Source organism: Copidosoma floridanum, unplaced genomic scaffold, assembly GCF_036245765.1.
Source record: "Copidosoma floridanum isolate Cflo_tuat_1 unplaced genomic scaffold, Cflo_Japanese_pri ptg000001l, whole genome shotgun sequence".
NCBI lineage: Eukaryota > Metazoa > Arthropoda > Insecta > Hymenoptera > Encyrtidae > Copidosoma > Copidosoma floridanum.
Window position 1 is genome coordinate 19,920,575 of NW_028321878.1, and position 27,756 is coordinate 19,948,330.

The 27,756-nt window shown below is 30.5% G+C and overlaps 1 protein-coding gene across 1 annotated transcript; it reads right to left on the reverse strand.

Moving 5' to 3' along the window:
- Positions 1 to 109: 109 nt before the first annotated feature.
- Fatp3 (Fatty acid transport protein 3) lies at positions 110 to 25,789 on the reverse strand. The gene is made up of 12 exons (XM_014357614.2): positions 25,303 to 25,789; positions 13,757 to 13,907; positions 13,170 to 13,407; positions 12,855 to 13,086; positions 8,458 to 8,659; positions 7,817 to 8,009; positions 2,913 to 3,194; positions 2,472 to 2,538; positions 2,268 to 2,358; positions 1,516 to 1,669; positions 561 to 616; positions 110 to 472 (listed from the first exon to the last, which is right to left on the reverse strand). Exons 1-12 carry the CDS (start codon positions 25,422 to 25,424, stop codon positions 374 to 376), a joined length of 1,887 nt encoding a protein of 628 aa, XP_014213100.2. The 5' UTR covers positions 25,425 to 25,789; the 3' UTR covers positions 110 to 373.
- Between the last annotated feature and the right edge of the window lie 1,967 nt (positions 25,790 to 27,756).

Below are 27,756 nucleotides of genomic sequence, written 5' to 3' on the forward strand. Positions count from 1 at the left end.
AAAACTAAATGTATCAGAACTTACCAAAATTATTTTTTAAATTTTGCTCATTACTTTATCAATTATTTTTATTAAAAGTTTTCTTACGACTAGTATACAACAACTGAGTTATTTACAAGACATATTTATTGAAAAATCTTTATCATTATAATCTATGTTCCTTATTACTATTTTTATGTAAAAACTGCTATACCTTGAAATTTTTTTTTACACTGTTAACATTCTGACTTACAAATGGTACAATATTATCAAAAAAATATTTTCTTTATTTACAGACGTAAAAACTTGTCCCACGAAAAAATTTTTTTTCAAACGCAATGTCATTCTTATCTGTTTCTTTTTTTTTACAAATCTTAATCAAGTACACATTTGTTTACAATCGAACTTTTTCTTCTAAAATATTATCATACAACTCTTCTGTAAGTTTAACGTATCTACCAGACTTTTCCAGAAAGTATACTGGATCTTGAATCTAAAAATGTAGAATAAATGATATAATCCATGATACTTCAGTTCAATTAAAACCTGTGTAATCTTTAGTAAACTAAAAATATTAATACCTTATGTATATTGAATCCCTCTTTCTGGAGATCTTTTTTCTTCAATTTGAAAGTACCTACATAAAATTGAATGAAAATTTTTTTCAGTTAATTTTGAAGTATTCCTCTTCCTAAAAAGTAACTTCTACATTTTGACCAGAGAAAAAGTAAAACAAAACATAAATTTTCAGTTTGAGTGGCACAAAAGTTTTTAACTTCATCAAAAACCTACTTTACGAGGATTTTGTGTAGTATCGATGGTATGGATCTATAAATGCGCGTTTATTCCTCCAGAGCCTACTTAAAAATGTCTATTAGTTTTTTTAGTGGAAAGTTTTCTCAAAATTAAATCCAAAGAAAAAAATGTTATAGCTCTGGAAGTCAAAAACAGTTAATGGAATACGATTTTTTTTAATATAACTTATAAAAATAAGCTTAGTTTGGTTTGTTCATTATTAAAAAAAGTTCTAAATCTTGAAAAAAAGTCATACATTTCTTCAACTAATGGTTGAAAATCGTAAAAGACACATTTTTAGATACATTAATCAGCAGCGATACAAGCGATTACAAGTTTACGAAATATGTAATTAAAAATAGGCTTGACTTTAAGGTTATTAACGATTCTATCTGTATTTTATGAAAAAACAGGTTACAGAATAAAGTAAAAAATTCGGTGTCAATTACAAGCGATCACACAAAATTTGTAAAAAATATACTTGTTCATGCACAAATATTATGACTGCATAATTTGCAGATAAATATACACATTATACGGATAAATTTATATCTGTTTGAAGAACTATTCATATCCCAAAATCTAGTTATCTAGTAACCATGTGCTTGTAGCACATAATATTTAAATTTTATTCAATAACGATTAACTTTGGTAAAAATGTAGTTGTAATGTCTTCAATCTCAGAGCTTCATGTGTTGCATAAGTTTCGTTATTTTCTAAGTTAGAAAAAGAATCATTTACCGGTCATTGGAAGATTTGCTAGAACTCGAACAAATAAGGGTCTGGCGTAAGCAGGTAGGGATTTTTTTACGCCTTCAGCTAAATCACTAAGATTAGTATTATGATCAGGGTCATATATTGCTGCCATACCAGCTTTTCCTTCATTCCCAGGTACCTAAAATTATAAACGCGTCATAAACATTGAACCATAAACTAACGTGGCCTGGGCATTTGCGCCCTTTAAGGTTCTATGGATTATGAAAAATATTCTTTGTTTATTATCACGATTATTGAATACAGAAATCACATATTTAAATTCAAGCATTTTACTGGCCTAAAGAGTTATAAAATATTGATAAAAAGAATAATAAGAAATCATTTTAATCTGCACGTGCGCAGAAGACCATAAATCAATTTTCTCCTAATTTCCTCTAAATCTAAGTAGTTTACACATAATTTCTACAATTGTAAGAGATTTTTTGTAAAAAAAAAGTATAAATACAATTTTTATTTTAAAATATTTGTCATTTACTTTAAAAGTTATAGTCATTTTAGTAACAAATTCCATAAGACTGCGTGTTAAATTGATAAGTTTTCAGTACCGATTTTCTGAAATATAAAGTGGTTGACCCTAATGTTTTTGACCACAAATTATTTAGCTGCACTTGATTCACATTGTTTTAATATTTCAGAAATTTTTATCATTTCAGCAAAAATCACCCAAGCCACTGTAAAACTAAACTAAGTAGAACTTTGTGAATCTCATTACTCACCTCAACTCCATAGACAACTGCGTCTCGTAAGCCAATCACATTACTTACAACAGCTTCAACCTCTGAAGTGGCTACATTTTCTCCACGCCATCTAAAAAAAATGTTGTTGGACTTATTGAATTATTAAAACATTTCAGCTAAACACATTATTAACACTCGTACATTAATATTAATTAATTAATCACATTATGGAAATGTATTTACCTAAAAGTGTCACCAGTTCTATCTTTGAAATAAAAGTACCCATACTCGTCTTTCACCAGGATATCACCTAAAACAGAAGGAAAATGGTAAATTAAAGTTATTTGTTTAAATCGACAAATACTTATAGATCCAAGCATAACCGTTCTTAACATTGTAGCAATCGTAAAATTGAAAAAAATATGAATCCTGGCTGGTAAAGTCTAGTAGACTAAAAACAAATTATTTCAAATACTAATTGTTCTGCTTGGATAAAAAAATATTTATTTTACTTATTTTTCGCTTGAACTTTTAATGATCCATAATCTAAACTGTTTCATTACAAATTTTTTGATACTGAACATTTAGAAAAAAATTAGTTTGTAATAGTCAGTTTGAAAGATTGTTTATTGATTCAAATTTTGTGAAATCTACATTCAATTTAGACACTTAAAAAATAATAACCTGAGTTAAAAACGCGATCGCCTTTTTTGAAAACATCCCGGATAATTTTTTCCTCTGATGCTGTTTTGTCGACATAGCCACTAAAGTCATTGACGGCCTTTTTAGGATTGATTTTTCCAACGAACACACCAGGCTCTCCTGGCTCACATGTAACACAAAGCCCTTTTGGACCCCTGATTGGCTCACCAGTAGCTTCGTCAACTTTAAGCAAGGCAACGGGGTATAAAGATCCAGCGTAAAGCGGTAGAAAGCCAACAGCACCAATCTGGTTATCAATATTCACTGAAAGTAATAAGAATAAAATTTCTTATAAGTATCTTAGTTATTAAGAATTATCTTGAACCTTTTTTTTAATTTTAAAGCACGTAACAAAAAAAAGTCAGTTTGGAATTCATTATTTGCGTCATAAATTTTTTTTTTAATTGGTACGTTTCAACATTAGGTCCGCATAAGTTTCTATCATGCAGTTTGACAACAATCACGGTACGCCACAAAATACATATATGTTATGGTTCAAGCTAAAAAAATTTATCAAACTTTCGATTTTATTTGGATTTAACTTTGTTAATTCTTCAAAACAATCGAAATTAGAAATCGAAAAAGTATGAATTAGTCATAAACATTTACTGCAAATGTCGATGAATGAATAAGAGATAATATTGTAGTAAACATACAAAAAAAATTCTTATAACTTTAAGGAGTGCGATCAGTTGTAGCGAAATTTTTATTTTTTTTATAAATTAATTATTAGACTTATTTTTAATTTTGATTTTAAGGAATAGCTCCATGCTTATAAAGATCACAAAGTTATATTTATGATTAAAAACTGCCCGCAGTTTCCTTCACTTCTGTCGCTCGTAACGCACAGAAAAGGGACTTCAATAGTGACAATAAGCTAATAATATTAAAACCACAAGCTAGCAATATGGTTAGAAGATGCCTTAGAACTAGAAATTATTTGATTTTGAAACAAGATAAGACCATTAAGATGCAAGAATTTTCTGAAAAAAAAGTTAGATAATTTGCAAAGTGGGATTATCGCATACTTAGGCTGCTATTTTTTACTAATAATAATCACAACGATATCAGAAATATTCTTTAAAAAGAAATTCTTCAGTGGTATACACATTTATTTCGTAAAATTATAAAAAAATTTGATGTTACTAAATAATCTATTATGTTATTTATCGACATACCTCACTTTTGAACAAAGTTTTTTATGGCACGTTCAGCAAAGCAGAAAATTAAAAATAATCAAGACACATAACGTATATTCATTGTTTTTATATGTGATCATGCAAGATAAAAGAGACCGTTACATGGTATAGGCACGAGAGCAAGTGGGAAATCCCCGAAGAGGCAGGCCAAACATATTAAAAAAAAGATAATTACACAGTACGTGAGGTGAGGTGAAATACGCGATCTGTGTACAGTGTAGACTGTGGAATATGACAATATTAACGATGCAATCATTTGCGTTATGTGTTTTTGTATGAACACATAAGTACGTATATTATGTGTATGTACTAGTGGAGCTTCACCCCCCTGCACACTACGTGCGCCAACCCCCACTAACATTTTTTTTTTTTTTTTTTTTTTTATGGAGTGGGGAGGAAAAAATCTTCATAAATACCCCAGCTAATCCGGCGGTAGTGTTGGATTCACCCAGTGTGCCTACCGACTAAAAATGAACCTCCTCGCATGGAACACCCACTAACAGATTATGCCATTACTATAAGATAACGATGGGAAGATAAAGCATGTGAATACATTAATCGACCAACGCAATAAAAACGGAGGTTAAAAAAAATTATCCTCATAAAGAAATACGTTTCAGAAATAAAATGTTTAATTTAGTGTATGTAAGTTTTTATCATGTGCAGAAAAAAATATTTAAAATCATTTGCAAACAAAAAAAGTATTTTCGTTCTAGATGGTCTAGGATGGTCAGGGAAAACTGATTTATATAAAACGTTAATTTATTTTTTTCTTTCTCAAAGTAAAAAAATTTTGTCAATAGCATGTACTGACATAGCATCATTTTAGTTTCAAAGGGGATGACAAGTCATGGAACCTTTCGACTTTCTTTAGATCTTAAAAATATACAGAGTGCTTTCTTAGAATTTGAATCAGATAAACAAAAGAAAACAAGAAGAAGGTTCAATCGTTCTAAAAAAGGCATCGGAAATAGTAGACAGAACATTAAAAAATGTTTCGAAAGTAAATTAAATATTTTAGAAAGGGATTTTTGTCAAATTCTCCCAGTGATAAGAAACAGGAACAGAAAAATCATGATCAAACAATCTATTACATTTTTCTTTTTATGGAGCTTATCCCAAATTTTAAAATTAGAATTCAATACTCATTCTAACAGTAAAGGATTATGAAAACTAATATTGGATATTTGAGAAGGGGAAATAGAATCTTTTAATATTCCTGAAAATTGGATATCAAATTATGTATGTTCTTAAATGTTTTATTATCATCTGATTTCAATGATTGTTCGTTGAATAGTGTTATACTAAAATCGCACAACGAGTACACCTGTTGTTTGAATAATAAAATTTTTATGAATTAATTGGAGAAATAATAACTTTCTATAGTATAGATAGATTTCTATAGATAAAGGAGTCAATAAATCAGACGATAATATTTAAATAAATTTTTCAGAGGAAATGTTCAGCAACACTCTTACAGGATTACCGCCTCACGAACTAAGCTTAAATATTGGTACTATAGTGATCTTATTTAGAAATTTGAGTATATCAGATAGACTGTTTAACAGAACACGATTAATAAATACAAAATTATTAAAGTATCATGTAAAAAGAGAGAAAATTGAGAATAGAGTCTTCATTCCAAAAATTACTGTAAACACAGGAAACACCTCAATATTACCTTTAACTTTGTATCGTAAGCAATTTCTAACTATGGTGGCATTGGCTATGACAATAAAAAAATTATAAAGTCAAAGTCTCGGTAATAAAGGTTTATATTTAAGAAAACCTTTATTTTCTCATGGTCAGTTATACGTAAAATTATGAAGATGCTAAAATGGAAATAAATTGTTTATTTAAGTAGAAAGAGAAAAAAAAACAGAAAAAGAAACATATGTGGGGTGACAATAAATATGGTACCAAGGCTGTAGAGAGTATGCGGGGAGGCGGTGGGGGTATGGGGGGCTGTTATGGGTTCGAGGAAAAAATTAGCAATGTCAAATTATCTGTAAAAAAAGTCAAATTTTGCCTTATTATGCAGGGGAGCTGCGGAGGGCTTGTAGGGGGCTGTGGAATATCCCTCACAAATTACTATACAATAAATGGATGTAGTAAGTATGTGATTCCATATAGACCTGCAAAATACTTAAGACGATTCATTTCTAAAGAAAAATTATCGTTCATTGAAAAGAAAATATGGAAGTTACAATACAACCTCAATGCTTTCCTAAGAAGGTAGCAGAACTGAAGCTTACAGACATTTCATTTTACGTACAACATTATAACCTCACTTGTTCCTGCTATATGGTTATATCAGAATGGAATCAAATTTAAGAATTAAAAAAAAATTTTTTACTGGTAAGAAATATATTTAGACTTTTCTAATTTACTTTAAACTAATTTTATGACAACACAACCACAGAAAATTACAAAAAAATGTTATACCTCAAAGGATAAGCAATGTCATTTTTTTGGGTTTGCTGAAAAGAATATAAGAATCAAGGCCTATAAATATGAAGATGTTGACGGATGTAACAACATCTCCTTTATATTCCTTGTTCTGGATTCAATAAAAATAAGTTGAAATTTATTGAAAAGATAATATAACGTTGATGATACTTATATGAACGGGCACATTTTGTTTCGAAACAATGGTATGACATTACATTTAAGAAACAGAGAAAACGTGAAATCTTGGTGGAAAAGCGAAATAGGTGAACAGAAATAGTGGAAACTGGTTTACTAAGGAACAACCTACCAGACTGTATATTTTCATGTGTCTTTCTATGTTATTTAGTTGTTCAGATAGGACGGTTAATAAGTCATCCACAGTTCTTAAACATCTCGCTGCAGCTCCTCTATACTCTTCCACAAAACAGTATTCATTTAATTTCTGCCTTATTTCAACCCAATAAAATTTCAGTCAAGCTCTCCAAATACCTCCAACTGCTCCCATCTCATTATCAGAGCTCTCTACATCCCCCGTAATTTGTTTCACTTTTTTATTAGCAAATACGTTGCAACATTTATACACACATACCTTAATACTATATTTCTAGTGGTTAAAGAAATTTATTTATTTATTTACTTTTGACAAATTAAGCAATAAAGTTAAAGTGCTAAATTCCAGTTTAAAGTTTGTACTAAAATCCATTGTTTCTATATGTTTTAACTTACTTGTTTAGAAATTGATTGTTACTTATGTTATTTTTTATGCTCTATATGAGTTACTTGAGCTTATGAAGATTCATTTAGTAGTTTAATAATATTAAAGACTTTGTTTTCAAAACCAAGCATGAAATATATTATATGTTTCAAGCCATAGCAGAGAACAAGTTTGGTTTTTAAAGTATTATAAGATATATTTCTAGGCATTTATGATAAAAGTTTGCTATAACATGTTTTTTTTTTAATACGAAGTTTTCCTAGAAACTCAAGTATCCATACATACATACCTGCATAAATATACTTATTTATCGGTAATAAGTACTACTGAAACTATATTAATTGCATGAAAATCAAAATTTGATACAGGGCAATATTTATAAAATAAGGGTCATTTTTGTTCTAATAACATGAAAAAGCATTGTACGTGCATGAATTTTGGTTTTAGTTATGCCTTAAAAAATAGTATCCAAAAATATAAATTTCTGGTTGAAAAAATTTAGAAAGAAACATTATGATTACCAAGATTTGAATTGCCTTCAGTAGCGCCGTAAAATTCTCCAATTTGTTTTACGTTGAATCTTTCAACAAAAGGTTTCCAAATTTGAGGTCGCAGTCCATTTCCATACATTAGTCTGACTTTGTGCGATTTGTCCGCCGAGCTTGCAGGAACAGCAAGAAGATAACGACATATTTCTCCAATATACTGAGCAACCTTAAGTAAATTTTAAGTATACGTTAAACTTCAACTGTTGTCTGTACTGTTTTACCAATCTGAGAAAACACTAAAAGATTGTATTTTGTGTTAGTGCTATCTAGTTGGTTCTGTTCTGAAGAAAAACTTGATTGCCTAATACGTAAACGAATAATATAAATAAGAAAATTTTAACCATTCACATACTAATTTCCGAAACCAATCGAATCTTATGTTTCGTCAAAAAACCTACAAAAAATACATTTAGAAAAAGCTCAACCGTATTGATGTTTTCTATATTGACACTCAATTCTTTTTTTGTTCATTTTTTGAGTAAACGTACGGAAATACCTCAATTACTTTCAACCGAAAAAGATTCTTAGTGACTTTGTTTTATCGTACTTCTATTCGTAATACATCTAAATATGCATCAAAGTGAATAATGTAGTAGTTAATAAATTAGTCTTACGGTACACTTGTAATGGACGCAGTCTGGCCAGAAATTTGAAGCACTGAATCGCCGACGCAGTACTACTGTAACTCCACGTAGCAATGACTGGCCTGCACCGACAATACCCCCAGCTGTATGATAAAGCGGTAGAGAATCGTAAATACGATCAGATGACTTTAGACCCAACATGGAGTGCACTCCACAAGTCATCAGCATGTATCTATTAATAGTTTAAACATAATTCTACTATTTGTAATACAATATTTTTTATGTGTGATAATTATTAATAATATTATTGATAATATTATTACATTAATAAAATCAAATAATAAAAATTAATAATGTACCAAATGTCATTAGCCCTACTAAGATTTGTAGTTGTCATACGTAAAAACATTTTTAAATTTAAACTTGATTTAAAAGACTAGAACCCTCAACTAATGTATTGTTAGAAAATTTTTGTTTTTTGCGAGGAATGCTATCAACTTGAATGTACATGTGTTATGTTAATCATTCACAATTAATACAACCGTTTACCTGTGGCGTGCTCTATTCTAATATATCTATGGCAGATATAGATTCAATAGGTCTTTTTTTCATAACCTACGAATGCTAACTCTGTAAGTCATTTTTGCAAGAGGTGACAAGCCTCCTTAAAAGTAAGATAAATGTTTTTTTTTCGTTTATACAACCCATGATTGAATTAATTTTTTTTTCTTGTTTTTATTCCATCCCAATAGAAATTGAAAAAATAAGTTTTAATGCTTATGGACTCAATCGTAAATGATAACATATAACATATTTCCGTGTAATGTTAAACAGACATTGATTCTCCTTATTTTCTTCCTAGTATAATATGAAGTGATTATTATCACGTGTGATTACACAACCACACAAGAAAACCCCGATCATCGGGGTAACACCAAGCATAACGTGTGTGTTTTTGCGGTTGCTAAATCAGAAACTATAGTTGGATACACCTTGTCAGGTCAGAGTTTTACTAGTTTTACTATGACCCCAAAAGCCCAATTATCTCAGTAACATAACCGTATATAACTGAAATCACAACATTAAGGTGGTTCTTTCATGACTCCCGAATCGAAGGTGCAAGCTACAAGTTAATATTTATTAATACTACTTGAATTTCAACCGATTATGTGTTAATTAAAAACAACGTCCAATAGTGATACTATCATCTTTTGTATTTATTTAAGAACAAAACAACGTTTCGAATATTATTATCGATACTATTTTACATCCCTTTCGTAAGAGTCAGAGATTTTTGTACTTGATGAGAGCTGGAAAGTTGTCCAAACGACCGAAACGTTGTTTTGTTTTTAAATAAAAACAAAATATGACAGTACCACCATTGGACATTTTATTAAATTATTTACCAATCGTCATTGGACGTCTCATTCAATGATTAGTTATTAATATTGGTTATTGAATTAAATTAAGTACTGATTCAAAATCTTAGATCATGATATCTCACACAAAAAATCGTAAGAATGATAATGTAAAATTTGCGCTTAACGTCAAAATACTAGCAGTAGATGCTTGTCCATGCTTTCAAGATAGAAAACGAAAACGTATGCTTGTGTTTATGTTAACATCTTTTGATTGAGTCCGTGAACATATGTATACCAAGATGGCAGTAGTTAGTACTTTATTGTGTCAGTTTTTTTACTTAATTATGTTCAATAAATAAAGAGCTAGGCTACTACTTTCAGTAGATAAATGCTTAGTTGTCGTAAGAGCACTTGTTTAGAGTCTAATTATTATTGATTATTTTTTTGTGTTTATATTCGTCAATCTACTATAAAATTTTGAGGGGTATAGTATTGATTAATAAATGATTCTTTGGGATTTTACGTCATTCTGTTTCTAATCATTATATGAAAGAAACGCCTTAAAGCCCATATCGTCGTTCAGGACTATCTATAAAAAACATTTTACTTTTTTCTTCATTCATTTATTTTAAAATATTTTTCGATCATCATTAAATTAAATATTAAGATAATATGTAATAAATGATGACAAAATGCAGTTTTATCCGAATTATTAATTTCTTGTAAAGTAATCACTTTAGCCGTTGGTAAGACAAATTTACGTCACAAGTGCTCCGTAAGTGAAACTTTTTACTTACCGAGCACCAGGGAACGTAAAATCGTATACGCACCACGTTCGGAGGTTAAGAAATGCCCTAGATTTCACATCAAACGTTTATTCATGTGAAATCTGTGACATTCTTAACCTCACTCAGTAGGTGCGTAATGTACTAATATATATCTTAAGTTTTCCTCTTATTGAAAAATTTTATTGATTTTTTTTTATTTAGCTATTTTAATTATTGTTAATGTAATTATCTATAAAGTTACCTTTTTTTATTTATTACATTAAAAATTTTTCTACGTCAGAACCATGCAAAAATTATCTCAATTTTCAGGTAGCATAATAGTACTAGACTTTCAATTATGATGAATTTAAAAATCATCGTTATCTAAATGTATGACAGTAGCCGTTTCTTTTAGGGGGTTAGAGCGAAAAACAAATTTCTTACGAAAGTCTTAAAAAAATTATAATGTATTTGTTGTTGTTATGTTAATAACATATTAAAATTTCAGGAACCACAGCGTCACAGTTTTTGAGAAAAAAATAACAAACTTATTTTCTTATACACAAGTTATTATAGAACGTCGTTGTGGCATTTACATATTTACCAATAACTTGCAAAATATTTTTACAAATCTTTAAGAAAACGAGGGTCTTATTGTAAATAAAAATAAGAATAACATAACCAAATTTGAGGAGTCCTCCGTCACAGTTTGAGAAATACTTAAATTGAAAATTGAAACAAAATGCTATAAATATATTTATATACAGCAGATGAGGTAAAGAGCATTGTGCATTAATCCAATTTTTAAGTATGTACTTTCTATTTTCTCGAATATTAATAATCTTCTGCGGAACGATATGGAAAAGCTGGGCATTAAAACTACGATCCTATTTTTTCAAGCTAGTCAGTATTTCGAGGTAGAAAAACTAATTCAATCACTCTAATAAAAAACCTCATCTAAATGGCTCAGAATCCTGAAGACACATACATAGAACTGGTTTTAAAGAGATAGATACCAAGTGGTAGAGACAAAGAGAGAGCAAAAAAAGTTAAAAATCTCGACAGCTTAAAAATTAATCGTTTTATGGTATAGAAACGTTTAACACTTCACAAAAAAAGGTTGCAATGACTAAAAATGAGACATTACAACTAACAAATAGTTAAATACGAAAAAAGAGTACACAAAAAGAATAAGGAAAACATCTTTCATAAAATCGAGAAATAAAAAAAGTGAGAGAGTATGGTTTTCTGAGGTAAAGTAAGCAGTTGAAGTTAATACTTTTGTAGTCCAAATAAAAAGTTAACAGTAAGAATATAATATTAAGGAGAACACTAGATAGAACAGTTAAAGTATAAGTACAACAATACTACGATAATAAGTCAAAAAAGAAATGATACTACTAAAGACAAACAACCAAAGGAAATAAACTTTCAGATTAAGAAATATTAAAGTTAAAGTATCCTAAACAAAAATATAAAGATTTTAAAATGAAGAAAGACATTGTTTTTACTCAAAAAAATTTATCTGAAAATATTGAGTTGGGCTAAGAGGAATAAAAGTTGGTGGATACAAAAACATTAATAAAAATTGTAGATAAACCTAACTAAAATTAATTATAATAATATAAAACTAATAATAAAAAAAAACATGCAGAAAAAGAGAAAAAAATAGAAAAAAATGAAAAATCAAACTGTTTTTATACAAAATTATTGATTATTCTGAGTCGCCATAATATGCAAACATTTGATTTGTTAACCATCTTTAAAACTAGAAATCAAACAAATTACGTGTTAATAAAAAAATGTTACTCTTTTTTATAGCCTACAAGTTTTTTTTCAATTCATTTAGTGATTTTGTAAATTACGGTTTCTTGACAGTAGTTTTTAGCTCTTCCAAGTGCCAAGCAAGTAAATGAATTGGGCTTAATCGTTTCGATTTTTAATAGAAAAAAAAACATAAATACAAAAACTCCAAATATATTACACAATGTAGACACATTTTAATTTTGTCGTAGTATGCTTGTTAAGATGATAAATTTACTAACACTAGATGTAATAAACTAGGAATCATACCCAATAAAAATGTAAAATGAGCACAATTTTCAAATATTCAAACACATACATACGCATACACATTCTATTTATGTGTATGTATGTACACAGAAACAGAAGTTATACCACCAATATTCTCACTCCTAATAACTATGAGTGCATGACGTATCTGTACTACAATTTTCCGCAAACATATTATTTTAAATAGTACGCTTGTATATCACATTACAGCACAGTGGCTAAATACCTCAAATTGCTGATAACTGCAGCCTTGGGCAGTCCCGTCGTACCAGACGTGTAAATATAAATGAGCTTATCACGTGGACAGCTGAGCGCAAGGTCGGCGATGAGGGGCTCAGGGTCAGTCTTGGCCAAGCCAGTGGTTAAATCTTTGGCACCCTTTATCACCGTAGTTTCCGCATTCTCTGACCATTGGTACAGTATCAGATCAGGAATTTTTTCTCTTATCTCATTAACAACTACAAATATGTATACATTAAAATATGTAAAACGCTGAAAATTTTTTTTTTACTGCATACATAAAGGGTATATAGTTTGTTACCTTCTCTGTACTCTCCACTAAAGATGACAGCTTTGCAGTCAGCCACTTTGATGCTATGAACGAGCACGTCACTACGTAGATTTGTGTTGAGAAGAGCAGTTATAAATCCAACCTTGCTTAGGCCAAGCCATATGCCAATGTACTCTACTCGATTCTCCATTAGCAGGGCAACGCTGTCACCCCGAGACAGTGATTTTGGACGAAAGTAACGACCGACGCGATTGCTGAATTCTTCTAGCTGACGTTTAAAACATTATTAAAGCTTACTTTTTATATTCTTACATAATATAACTGAAAATTATTTTTTTAATAACTGGCTAGCAATTTTCATTTTAACATTAATAATGACTTATGAAATTGACAAAAGCATAATATATGGAAGAATATTGTATACTTATTTTATTGATCAGAAAATTTTCACATAAAAAATTCATGATTAAAATAAAGTAATTTAAATATTGTTGTGCTACATATATAACTTTATTTCAGAGGATTTTAATCAAAATGTTAATGTTAATACAGAAAACTACTTTCAGTGTACGTACACAATTGAAGATTGACTTTCTGAATTTTTGAAATGAGAATACCTGTTTATAAGTCCATTCTTTATCTTCGAAGATGAAAGCAATATTCTCGGGATTTCTTTTGGCCAATCTCGTGAAAATACCAGCTACAGTGAAACATCTCAATTCCCACCACCATAAAAGAGCGTTTACTTTTATAAATCTGAAGGCTCCTCTGCAATACACAATCATTAGAATGAGTGCTGAACTATTATAAATAACTATAAAACTTAATATTTTGTTATACTAATAATAATAAATAATTTGTGTAATCAAATAAACAACTTAATTGTAAAAATCATCATATTCTCACTAGACATTTTTGGCATTCATCCCTCTTCTAATTTAATACTGAAAGTACTGAGTAGTAAAAAGTGCGAAGAATACAAGAATGTGTCTCAAATTTATGGATCTTTCAGCTGCTCCTATCATTTATTCCGAATCGATTAACCCTTTTCTAAGTGGGTTTAAGATTGTTATAGAGGATGGATAAGTGATTTTTTAAGACAACGAGAGCAGTTTTTGTTTAGTGGCAAATAAAAAAAAATTAAAATTAAAACTTTTATTACGATACAATACATAGGTAAAAAACGAGCTTCTGAAAGATTGCAACATTTAAAAAATTGATGTTTTTGTATTTCATTAAAATTTGTGTGGTAGGATTAGTTAAAAGAATTTATGCTTTTATTTTATTTATGTCTTTTAAATGTAGTATAAGCCTGATAATGTTGGCATTACATTTGATGAGACCTTATCAGAATGCATATTTATAGAAACCTTGTGATTTTACTTTCTCTCTGTGATTGACTTGTAACTAAGAATGTTTTACTCCTTTGGATTAGATTTTTTTTTTAAATTCTGTTAACTTCAACATTACAAGCTAAAAGGCAATTGTAACAATTATCTCAGATTAAATCGACAATGAAAATAACAATGCATTATATTTATTACCAAACGCAAAAAAAGATAATTTCATACAAAACAAAGGATAAAATATTGATTTGAATTATATGATAGTGTTCCCGATAATTAATTATTTAAGTTGTTAATTCTTTTCGGCTGATATTTATTTTAAAAGAAAGAGAGAAGGTATGTAAGAGCTAAGGAGGTTTGTGAGAAAAGGAAGGTAATGAATATGGAGAATATTTGGAAGCTGAGAATGTGTACTCTAGAGCGATCGGCAAGGCGTGCACGATGATTCTGTTGGGCGGTAATCAATCGTGGCCGCTTTCCATCATAGATGGAAGACGGGGTGAGGGGAGATTTTCTCCTCTCGCGGACGGCGGCCAGATGCGCTAGAGCCCTTAACTACCGTTGTTATGGTTTGTTTTCTGGTTTTTTCTTGTTTTCTTTTAATATGGAACAGCCGAAAGGAACGCCATTTTTTTCTTCACTTTTTCCTTGATGATCAAAGCGAGCGCATCAAAGTTGTAAAGTTATCAAATAAAACTCGTTCGAAACTTTAGCTTTTGTGTTTTCCTTGTGTGAACGCAGTAGCTAGTCTGTTTGGCTACAGATAGAACTATCACAAACATTAAATATTAAACAAACAAGGAATATTATACAGTGCTCTCTGAATTTTGTAAAAACTATCTCTAGTATCCTGCCAATGGCTATTTGATTGTAGTGCTACTTGAAAAAAAAAAATCTTTTTATACTTTGCGAATTTTATTGAACTGATCATAATGTACAGTAATAGTTTTTAGTCCTCTGTTTCTATAAGTTTTTCTCTTGATTTGACATTTCCTGCTTTTTAGTAATCTCTCTATGTCATCATTTCCTCGAATTTTTTAAAAAGAAACTTCCTACATAGAATCAAACAGTTTCAACAGTTTTGCAAACAATTTAACAATGAGCAAGGTATCACGTCAAATAATATTCACCAATAATAAAAATAGTCTGCCACCATCCTAACCGTGTGAATGATGAACGGTTCAATTTGCTCCACGAGTTTTCATTTAAATACGCACACACAATTGCCAGGCTGAGCTGATTAAGATGCCTTGCGTGCCATCGTCTGCTCTTGAAAGCGTATCGTGCGAGGTGAAAATAAGTATTAAATAACCAAGTATTTCCGTTTTCACGAATTTTTTCTCAAAGTAAATGATATTGAAAACTAAATGAGTCCAGTTGCAAGGGTGCGCATAAAAAGAATTTATTAAAAAATGGGAGCCCGATTTTAAATACATTTCTTGTACGTAGGCTGTCATACAAGCTGCATAAAATAGATGTATAGACAAAAACAACTAAAATGAAACTAAAATTACAAATATACCATTAATATAAGTGTAAGTTCACAAGTGAAACTGAAAATTACATGAATGAAAGAACATTGTACACAAAAAAAAGATAAGCAAAGTTTGTCAAACAATCGAGCTTTCATTGGCTAAAGTTTGAGACTTGAGTTTATAATTTAAAGTTTGTTTGATTTTTACTAGCAAAGCAGTAAAAATTGTTTGCTTCTTCAATAAGTAACTTTCAATTCAAATATTAAGATTTTTTTTAAATACGTTAATGATATCCCAACTTATCTAATGTAAATGAGGATCACTAATGTTTATTTTATGTAAAATAAAATGCTTAAATAATGAGTTTATTTTTTAGTTACAGAAAACTTTTAACAAGGATATTAAAAAGTAGAAACTATTTTTGAAAATAATTTTGATTGTTTTTTTGGCATTATAATAATAGTTCCCTTTTCATATGGTCTTCTTTAATTAAAAAGTCATTAAACAACTTATTCAGGACGATATTCTTTTGTTATTTCAAAAGCTGCTGTCAATAAATTAGCAAAGAGCTTTTTCAAGCTATATTACTATGCTTTTAGTTTTTTAATAAATATATGAGATTCTTACTTTTTTTACGTTCTCTTAACATAATATGTTTATTTACATGAGAAGTTTACTATTAAATACTTGAATTTTTATTTCGTTTGTTATCATAAATTTTGAAGGATCCACAACGCTCACTATTTCATACTATTTCATTTGTCATTTTTCATTAATTTGTTTAACAGTTATTTAGAACCGTTGAAAAAAAAAAATTTGCATTTTTCATTTCTAATATTTCAAATGGGAAATATACTTATTTTTATTAACCATCGAATAAGATTATTGTACCTATCTCATTATGAATTTTTGACCCTCATTAATGAAAAAACCAGTTTTTGACCATAAAAATTATTATAACTACCTTAATGAAGTATAAATCTTCAATTTTTAAAGTTATACTTCTTTAGGCGCATTACGTGGGAGGGTACATCAACGATTTCAGATTCTGACCTTGAGAAAAAGTGTGATAAAAGTGGATTTTGCTTGATTCTTCCCCCTTCGCCTCGTCCCCCGTGACGTACTACCGGTTTCTTCTACACCACATGACGCCGCATCATATCACCACGCCACACATTTTGAATTTCATGAGTTTCATTTCTTTTTCTTTTAACAAATTCTTAAAAAATAAAATAAAAAAAGTTTTTAAAGAGATTTGCACCCCGAACCTTCTGCACACTATGTCGAAACCCTTATCCACTATGCTACGAACACTCCGATGAAGAGAATTCGATTCCTGCATGTTATAGTGTAATTTTTAACTTATTTATGTAAATTTTTATATAATGTATATTAATTCATTTGGTTTAATTATTAGTTGAATTATTAAATAATTTATTTAATAAAATAATTTTTTTTAAAATGTTTTTTCAGAAAACTTGGAAATGAGTATATTTTATCACAGCACCTTTCCAAAGTATTAATAAATATTTATTCCAACATATTAAATTTGTTACTTTTACAGTGAATAAATAATTTTTTATAAATTTTTTCATGTTTTTCCAAAGTTTTTAAAAATTAAAAAAAAAATTTTTTGTATTATTCTAATACAATTATTAATTTTTATTGTGTTTTATTCTTTTACAATTTTTCCATTCGTAAGTAAAGTGATTTTTTGACTTAAGGATGTTCTTCACATAATTACTGGGTTCAGAGCCCCTCTTTCTAAATTCATTTGAAAACAAACTTGTGGGTCCATTACAAAATTTGATAGATTTATCTAAAAGTAATTTTTTGGAACCAAAAAATTGAGAGATTCCTATAAATCATATAAATGACATTTAACGTGATTTTTTCTTAAGGTTACATGTTAAATATCGGTTTTTTAAAATGTAATATATAGAAAATAATAGCACAGCCAAACGAGCTGCAGTTTTTGTGGGTACTTTTTATGCTATTTCAATATACGTTTGCCGTTTGAATAATATCTGTCAAAAAAACCTATGTGTAATGAACGTCCCAAAGGGACATTCGCTAGCATGTAACACTACCCTATCGAAGAAAGCGGTACTACAAGATGGTTTTTCTTAATTTTTGAGGTATAACTATATTTTGGGGATTAAATATGAACGAGGAATAAGTGTGGGATCGTCTGTGATAGATGTGAGCGTGACGTTACAGATGTAATCAGCGTAGGCAGTAGGAAGTTGTTCTGAAAACACCGGAAGATTCGATGAAAGCGCACACTCTTGTACTGGCTAGCCTATATATTATTTTTATTGTATTGTGCCGTAATATATTGTTAATAATCGTTAACTCATTAAATATTAATTAAAATCATACCAATCAACGAAGGTACACTCATTCCCACGATAATTGCACCTCCTTCGTATACAATATTGTTTCATAGAAGATATTTTTATACTTAAAGTTACATCGTTTGCTACATAATTTTATAAAAGTATAACTTGATACTTGGGTACCCAAGCACCCACTGTCCACTGGATTGTTCGAGCAGCAATAAAAAACTAAAAAAAAAAAAAAATTTAAGCACTAGAACATGAAAATTAATCATTTAAATCCGGAACATAACTAATTACACACATTCACCTACACGTTTTGAAAAAACTCTGTTTTTTCACCTGAGACACTATATACAAAATATTTCTTACATATTGTTACGAAAACCTTATTTTTTACTGATACAAAGCTTCAACCACTTTAAAACTACCTTAGTAAGGTACAAAACTCCAATTTTTTTTTAACACGAAAAAAATGTAGAAAAAATTTTTTGCCCTACATTTCTATCATATGTTAATTCGTTTAAGAGATATAATTTCTTTTCCTGAAAATTTTATTATGTTTTGAATGAAAACTGATAAAAATAACTTCGTCAGAGCGTCAAAAATGGGAAATTGAGGTTTTTTTATTCACTATCAAATTAAATTATTGTAAACTCCGCGTCATTAATTTTTGACTCTTATTAAGACAAAAAACCAGTTTTTGACCACCAAAAATCGTTATAACCGCTTAAGGTGGCTCCTCACCCCTATACAGCACGTATTTATAATATTTTATTAAAATGTTTATTGAAAGTTATAACAAGTGTCATTTAGCCTGACAACATTATAGCTAGTGCTAAACATCATGCGATTTTTTTCATAAAATTTTGTTGATAAATTTCTGAGATACCGAAACTTGGAAAAAATTCAACAAATTACTGTAATCTTTTTTCAATTTACATCTAATATTTAATTTTTTTGGGCTCATTCTCTTCCTTGAACAAAATCATTGGGAGTTACCACTGACAAAATTGCAATAACTTAGATGGGTTTCCCATAAATTTAATTTTTTTACTTATTCTTCGTATTCTCATATAAACAACTGAACCTTGTGGGAAACCTATCCAAGTTATTGCAATTTCGTCCGTGGTGACTCGCGATAAATTTGTTCAAGGAAGAGAATGAGCGCAAAAAATTAAATATTAGATGTAAATTGAAAAAGATTACAGTAATTTGTTGAATTTTTTCCAAGTTTCGGTATCTAAGAAATTTATCAACAAAATTTTATGAAAAAAATCGCATGATGTTTAGCACTAGCTATAATATTGTCAGACTAACTGACACTTGTTATAACTTTCAATAAAAATTTTAATAAAATATTCCAAATACGTGCTGTATAAGGGTGAGGAGCCACCTTAATAAGGTATAAACCTTGAACTTTTTTTCGATCCACCATAAGTAGTAGAAAAGAAAAGTTTAAGTCTTACAACATTAAAATCGATCGTTGGACTCCTGAGATGTGACTGGTTACACACACACACACACACACAGCATCCTTCATGAGTAATCAAAAAAAGTCTTATATTAGTGTACATCTGTAAGAAATGGTGATGATCAGTTTTATCTTGAGAATTGCGCACATAGTAGCGCATTACGTTGGATTTTTATGGACCGATATTTCTTGGGGCAGGTAAACAATTTTCCACGTTTGGGTTGGTGCTATAGCATTAGATGGTAGTTGATCTTATAATAATAATGCCACTATATCTATCAAAAAAGGACTAATGAAAAAGATGACGGGAAAAAAATCAGTCATTCTGACGTAAAAAGAAAATATGTATCCATGGATTTTTTTAAATTTTTTACAGCCATTTTTTGAGAACTATGCCCTATAGGCTGTGCAATGCTGTGTTACTATGCATTTACATGCTATCGTCATTGGCATTGTAAAAAACCGCCTCAGATTTAATTGTGACATCAATCACTTACACAGCAAAGGGGACCTTATTTTACATGGCTTCCGAACCATTTGGCCACAGTTGATAATACGCACTTGAGAAATAAGTTTCTCAGAGGTGCGAGCCAAGTGAGTGAAGGCCGAGTCTCGAACTCGTGAGCATGTGTTACCAAGCCCCCGAGCTACAAGAACTACAGCCTTTACCACTGTGCTACCGTGGCTGCCGTAATCCATAGATAAGTGCGAAAGATTATGACATACAATATTATAGACAAAAAATTTCAACAGAACGATTAATCTGCTTACTGCATTGCTAACAATAAGTATTTTTAGTAAGCTAATGATTTTTTCAGATATTAAAATCTCTCTCTTAATACCCCTGTTGTTGCGGTCCAATAAAAACCAATAAAATTTCACAATGGGATTTTTCTATTAGTTTCTTATCGGTATTTGCACCCGTAAATCCAAATAAAATCCGAAATGGTTAAAAATAGATTTTCTATATCATTTGTTATAACTAGGACATGATTGAACAAAAATAAATTGACAAATTTATGTCATACCATCCGGATGGTAACATCAAAACGGGGGGATTAGAGTATTTTATACGTAAATTGAAAGAAAAGTTAGTTATTAATTTTTATTAGAATTTTGTAAAAAATACTTTAGTCCCCCCGTTTTGGTGTCACCATCCGGATGGTATGACATAAATTTGTCAATTTATTTGTGTTCAATCATGTCCTAGTTATAATAAATGATATAGAAAATCTATTTTTGACCATTTCGGATTTTATTTGGATTTACGGGTGCAAATACCGATAACAAACCAATAGAAAAATCCTATGGTAAAATCAAAGAATTTTTTATTGGTTTTTATTGGACCGCAACAATAGGGACGTGTATGCTAACAGTATCTTTAACGATCTAGAATATTTACTGTGTGTATAGATATATGTAAATAAGTATAAATAAATAAACGAAGTATACATGATAAGTAGATAGAAAAAAATATAAACAGTATGTTATACATTCTATCTCGTTAAAGCAATGTATTTTATAAAATTTGTATACCAGTCTAATGGACTAGAGATTTCGTACAATCAGCATGGATGAACACACAATCAGGTAAAGATTTTTTTTATATCTCATTTACTCTTGATCAACAAAATCTTTTTAAACTAAAACGCATAACTGTATATTAAGGTTTATTACTATCCAAACCATGACCTGATACAAACGCTATTTAGCATACTATTTCCAACAGAAAAATTGTTTTTCGATCATAAATGACGACTATTCTAAATTTAACGCACATCTCGAAAGTAGTAAGCTTGTAAGGGCTGAAATGAGTAAACAGAATATCAAGACCAATAATGAGGACTTGCTATTGGCATTTCCTTAAAATTTCTCAGTATACCTCGTATTTCTCTAACCTCAAAAGTTGGAGACACGGAGAAACAATATTAAAAGCCTTTTTGGTACCTTATAAGCCTACAATACATAAAATAAAATTTGCATATAACTACAATTAATAGCAACTTAATTTTAAAATATCATAGTATGAACGATTTTAGAGATAACAACAATGGATCCTCAATGACGTTGAAACAACTTTTTTGGGGCATTGTTTTGCATCGTATGTACTTCATTACTTCGTTCACTCTTCAAACCTCTTTCTACAAACTAGGCCAAACATATTCATATCGTAATAATACTCGTAGGTGTCAAATTAGTGTCCAGATCTTACTGCCATACCCATGGTCAAATTGATGTCCGAGTCATTAAAATAGTGAGTCAAATTGGTTCTTTGTCATTAAACATCTATCAGAGGATGAAATATACGTGTACAAAGGCAATTGAGTTTAAACGTGTAGTATACATATACATGTTGTCATACAGTAACTCTGGCCTCATGATTTATACAGGATTAAAACCATCAGTTGCATGAACACAAGCATGTAAAAAAATTGACGACTGTTGAAAAGTAAAAGAATATTTGTTAACAAATAATTCAGACTGACGTTAGTCTTCTGCAGGATAACCTAAATAAATTAAAATTTAATGTTGCAAGGAATTAATTCAATCATGTGATTCCGTCCAAAGTAAGGGGAATCTACACATTAAAGAACTTTGAGCAGCTCAAGTCACGTGTACGAAAAAGTTGTTCAAAAAGAGAGTAAGAGCTAATTAGTAATACTTACAACATTGAGTTGTGCCCATTTTTCAACAAATTTAATTCACATTAACTGCTATGTTCAAGCATTGATTGCCACGTGACTGAACTCTGATTGACTCCACGTAATCGGTTTCGCAGCTATTTTAAATATCTTATAACACGCGGTTGTAGCAATCATTGAAATAAATTTAAGTCTACAAAAAACAAATGATCTTGAGTTATACCATTTAATTTGTTTGCTCTGCCACATAACATTTGAATGAAAAATTCTATTTGATTGTAGGTAGTTAATATGAACGAAATTTTATATTGCAGTTTTGAAATAATGTCACTAATATCGGACATGCGTTTTTTAATAAAAAAAAAATGGGATTATAACTCTCAGTTTACTCACTCATTTATATTGTTAAGATTAACTAAACAGTTGTCTGACTGTAACACATAATTACTAAAAATAGTAAGGAATAAATGAATAAATGTACAAAAAGATTAGTTCTGTTTGACAAGTGTTACAAGTATAAGTATGCAAGTTAGAGCTCGTCGTTCGATAGCCTCGAAAACAATACAGCTCAAAGTGTCATGGCTTCGATTAAAAATTTACGCTGATTTTAAACAGTCTTGTCAACTTTTTTGTGCTTGTACTTTGGTTTGTTACACCATTTTTTAGTAATATCACTATAGATGCGTTAGTGTAATGGTCGGTTTATTGTAGCGCTTGCATGATCGCAATGTGCAGACTCAACGTTGAACATAATTTTTCAAATTTTTTTAAAACCTATAAATTTAGCTACCTATGTTGAAATGAATTTCTATCATTTAGAAAAATTTGTTTTCAATCCACTACTGTGTTGCGACTAACTGCTTACACCTTTGCAGAACGGAGACAACAAAATTTTAACTTGCAACAGTATCCACACGGAAATTGATAGCTATATCGTACGTAAAAACATGATATAAGCGTAACATAAATGTAAACAAAACCAGCACACTCACGCCCATTTAAATACAACTCAATAATAATGAGAAATGCACGCTTTCGAGTATTGTTTATCTCATCATGGAGATTAAAGGGCCTGTAATAATTTGTGTCCAGAACTCCCTGAAACTAATTTTATCAGATTTTCTAAGAACGCACAATCAAATTTGACAACTATTTTGGTATTGGAAACACATTGGAAAGAAGCCCTAAAAATAAATAATTGATCGTTGAACAATAAAATTGCATTAAAAAGTCAGTTCTTGAATTCTGTACATTGCTTGAAAAAAATAAAAAAGAATAAGAAAAAATCGTCGAATATGTCTCAAAAAAATCTAAAATAAAAATTGTTGATTGTTAGGAGCAGCAACCAACCAGTCGACAATCATCTTCTATCTTGCGCAGTTACGCGCACATAACGTGCGAGTGTGTGTGGTACATCCCCGACTTCTTCGCACCGGACGAAGCGTAAATTCTTCATCACAAGTTACTGACGCATATGTCGTTTGATGATTATAATCATTGGAGATTATAGGAGGGAGAAAACAGTTCCACAAATAAAGTTATACTCCACATAATAATTTTCATACGAAAGAGATTAAGCGGTCACTACATGGAATACTTGTTGCATTGTTACATAATTGTGAGGTGAATGTAATAATTGAACAGTTATGCTTTTTTTTGCTTAGTGACGTATTTTAACTAATGTTACAAATAAAAAATTGTAATGTTTCATTTAAGTAGTACCAAACGATGTTATAATTTAATGCGTGCTTGGGTAAAACTCTGCAAGAAAATAACCATCTTTTGAAATCTTGTTCAAAGAAATCTTGCGAATAGTATAATAAAATGTTTGGTAAGCTAAAATTCAGTTGGATAAATACACTTGCAATACCTTTAAACGATTTCATTTTTAGTTCCATATCGCGTAATAAAACTAAATATGGTCTTAAAAATGATCCATGTAAAAAATGTTTTTTGAGGTAGCATTTACGCGTATTCAGTATGTGATTCAACATTGAACAATTTATCCAGCTCTAATCAATTTCTGTCTCTCGTTTCTTTGCTCACGTTCAACTGATATCAGTAATACCTAGAATATAGTGCTACTGAAGTGCTAGAAACGTGTTGTAGAATTATATTTCTTTTGTTATTTTCAAAACTTTGAAGTATGTAAAATGCTTTTCTATTTTTTATAACATAGTACATAATAAAGACTCGTAAAGACTCTTTTATCCTATATTGCTTACGGTTTGAAAATATTATTCACTCCAGTTTCATTGAAAGTTTAAATAATAATGTCTACAAACGAGTGCTGGCTTGGTATACCTGACTTTTGAATATTTTCACATTCTCTAAACTTGTAATTGCAAGTGACAACAAGCAATATCAAAAAAATCACCAGCTAGCAATCCATCAACTTATCTGACAGTTTGTTCAATAAAACATAGCTATCAAAAAAGTTTTTTTACATTAATTAAACCGAAGTACCAAGTAACTGTTCAACGAAACGTGTTTTAGTCCGTCTAATGTAAGCCTGATATTTTTAAAATTTCTCTGCTTTATTATAAAAAAGTTGTTTGAAATAAGCGAATTAAATGAGAAGCGCAAAATAGCAGCGCAGAGATGATTAAAGAATGATTATCATTAAACTAAAGTGGACAACAAAAGCTTCCGCTCGTAAAACTGTCTATAAACGATGTCAAAGTGCACGAGACAGTCGGCACACAGATAAGAATAAGTAACGACGGCAAATTTAGTCCACGCAACAAAAGACCAATGAAAGAAAAGAAGGAAAAAATGTAACATTCGTAGATAAAAAACGTGGGTCAAGCTTCTGCAACAGAGCAAATCAAGCGATCAATCAGCGAGTCGAGATGACGACTCGAGGGAAGAACATAATTAAACTTACAGGATGTCCCTGGGCAGAGTCATGTAGAGTATGTGCAGAAATCTACGGCGTCTCCAAGACAGCCAAATGCCAGCGAGCCCGAGGGCCAGGATCGAGCCCAGAATCTGGTGGACGAGCGTCATCGCACTGAGTCAACAGTGTCGCGACAAGCGCGAACAAAACTGAACGACTGCGTAGTCGAGCAGCAGATCAGAAGCAGAGAAGATAGAGAGAGACGAGCAACACACGTACAGCCCGTCCCTCGTCGATGTACCGAACTCAATAAGCTTCACTCCTGTCGATCTTCCGATAGATCTGTTCGTTGATTTTTGGATATCACTCATATGTAGTCCAGCTACTAGTGCAACTGGATCACGTACTTATGCCATTCGCGCTCAGAGTCTCAAACTTATACGAATAGCGTTTTATTTGAGTTCTCGCTGCACGTGTGTAAGTGCATAAATTACCACAGCGTGTAGCGGACGACAAGCGTGTGTGGGACCCCCGGTATACCAAATACGCGATCAAACTGAAGGCCTATACTTACGGCCCGAACTGCTTGTCGTGCACATTCGTTCCAAACCCCTTCCTTCTTCCAGTGCCAGTGACGGCACACTATAATGTACGTAAAGGTGTAGCGGCTCAAATCAGTTGTGCTGTTGGGCATTCGTTCTTATTGTAAATTGGGTATCAATGAGAAAAAATTTATAGAGGAGACATGTTCGAATATTAGGAATCAGCTACACTTTTCAGAATTTTTCGTCGCGTAACTTTCCATCTACGAAGTAAAGTAACGTCGGTAATTGTAATGTAAGCTCCAATGTGAAGTTGTATTTTCCTGTTCTCGTTTTAAAGAAAAAAAAATGTACAAAAAAGTACTACGATAACGAAAAACTAGTACAAGAAAGCTCATGCAGTTTGGAACAAATTAGAATTTATCTCTAAATATATTAGCCATCGATCATCATCCAAATATATTAACCAAAATTTCAACGCATCATTAATCAGCTTATGCTAAATACGTATAAAAAAACAGCATCGTCTACTGTTGAAACACGCATAGCCCGTATACTACTATATTTTAAATAGTTCTCAATTTCCTTATGCAATTTTTCGTACGCATTTACAGGTTATTAACAAATAATGACGAAGGGGGAAAGAAATTGAATTATGTAACTGTTAAATTTTCCTCTCAATAAAAAGCAACGTGTAAGTCGTTTTATCAAACATAGGAGAAACAATATGGTTCAGGAAGCATTTTGAAATTTTTTAATTGTGTTTTAGTAATTTTAATGCAATAGTGAGTTAAACACGATTTATACAATATGAGTGAAATGTTACACATATCTCTACTAGAAGAAGTAAATTTAGATCCAGTAAAATTTGACAATCTAATCCACGAAAGTTCTTTATCCAAGCACGAAGCTTTTCGAAATTCGTTGACGATAAATTGGTTAAAAAATGTATGAAGGTTTTATCAAATACTTGTTGAAATTGACCATCAGGATTAAACGATTCAAAAACTTGTGGTATCCGCTTTTTTAATTAACTTATATCACAATTATAGTACATAGAAATTTACAAGGTTCAACAGTACACAGTACAATATTTCGTAAAAAACAAAAAATTCTTACAAAATTTATTCATAAGTAGCACATTACTTTATTAAATATTTTTCGATAATCGTCAATTTAAAAACCTATAAGTTATTCAATATTAGTACATAGTTTATTACACAATGTAATCAGTACGACACTTTCAACTATCCCGAATGTGTTTGATCCTTTTTTCTTTGCTGTGTATTTGAATTTTTTTATAGAGAATAACCTATGAATAAACAATTTTTGAATGACACCTTAAATATCTTAAAAATAAATAATTGTTTTTAACGTATTTTCATTTTTTAAATCTACGATACTATTTGCTTTTAAAATAAACGAAATTAACAGGAACAACTTGTCTCGTACCAAAAATACTATTTCCAACTTTTTTTCGAAACTTTAGACGTTTACTGCACCTCAATAGGAAAAATAGAGTTCGCACCTGTTGCGCATCTAACCATGGCAAGCATAAGGAGTCTCCCGCACCTGGCGCTTGCCTTGGCGATATGCACCACCAAAAACGAAAACTACTATTTTTCCTACTTTAGATATTTTTGAGTGGCTACTATGATCTCAGTAGAAAAAATAATATTCGTCACTCACGTGCATCCAACCAGGGCCGTCTCAACGGTCCCTCGTGCGTTGCTGTGCAAAAGCCCCTCGAGCCCAGGGACCAGCCTAGGGAAATGCACATTTGTGACGAAAACTACTATTTTGTAAGTTGTTTGTGGACTTAATCTTTAAACCAATTTTGTCACTTTCACTTAGAGAACACAAGTTAAATTAATATTGTACACTAAAAATATACAAGAACAACCATGTTTCGCTCACAGGTACCTAATGCGTTTGTAATTTGCTTCAATACAGCACAAGT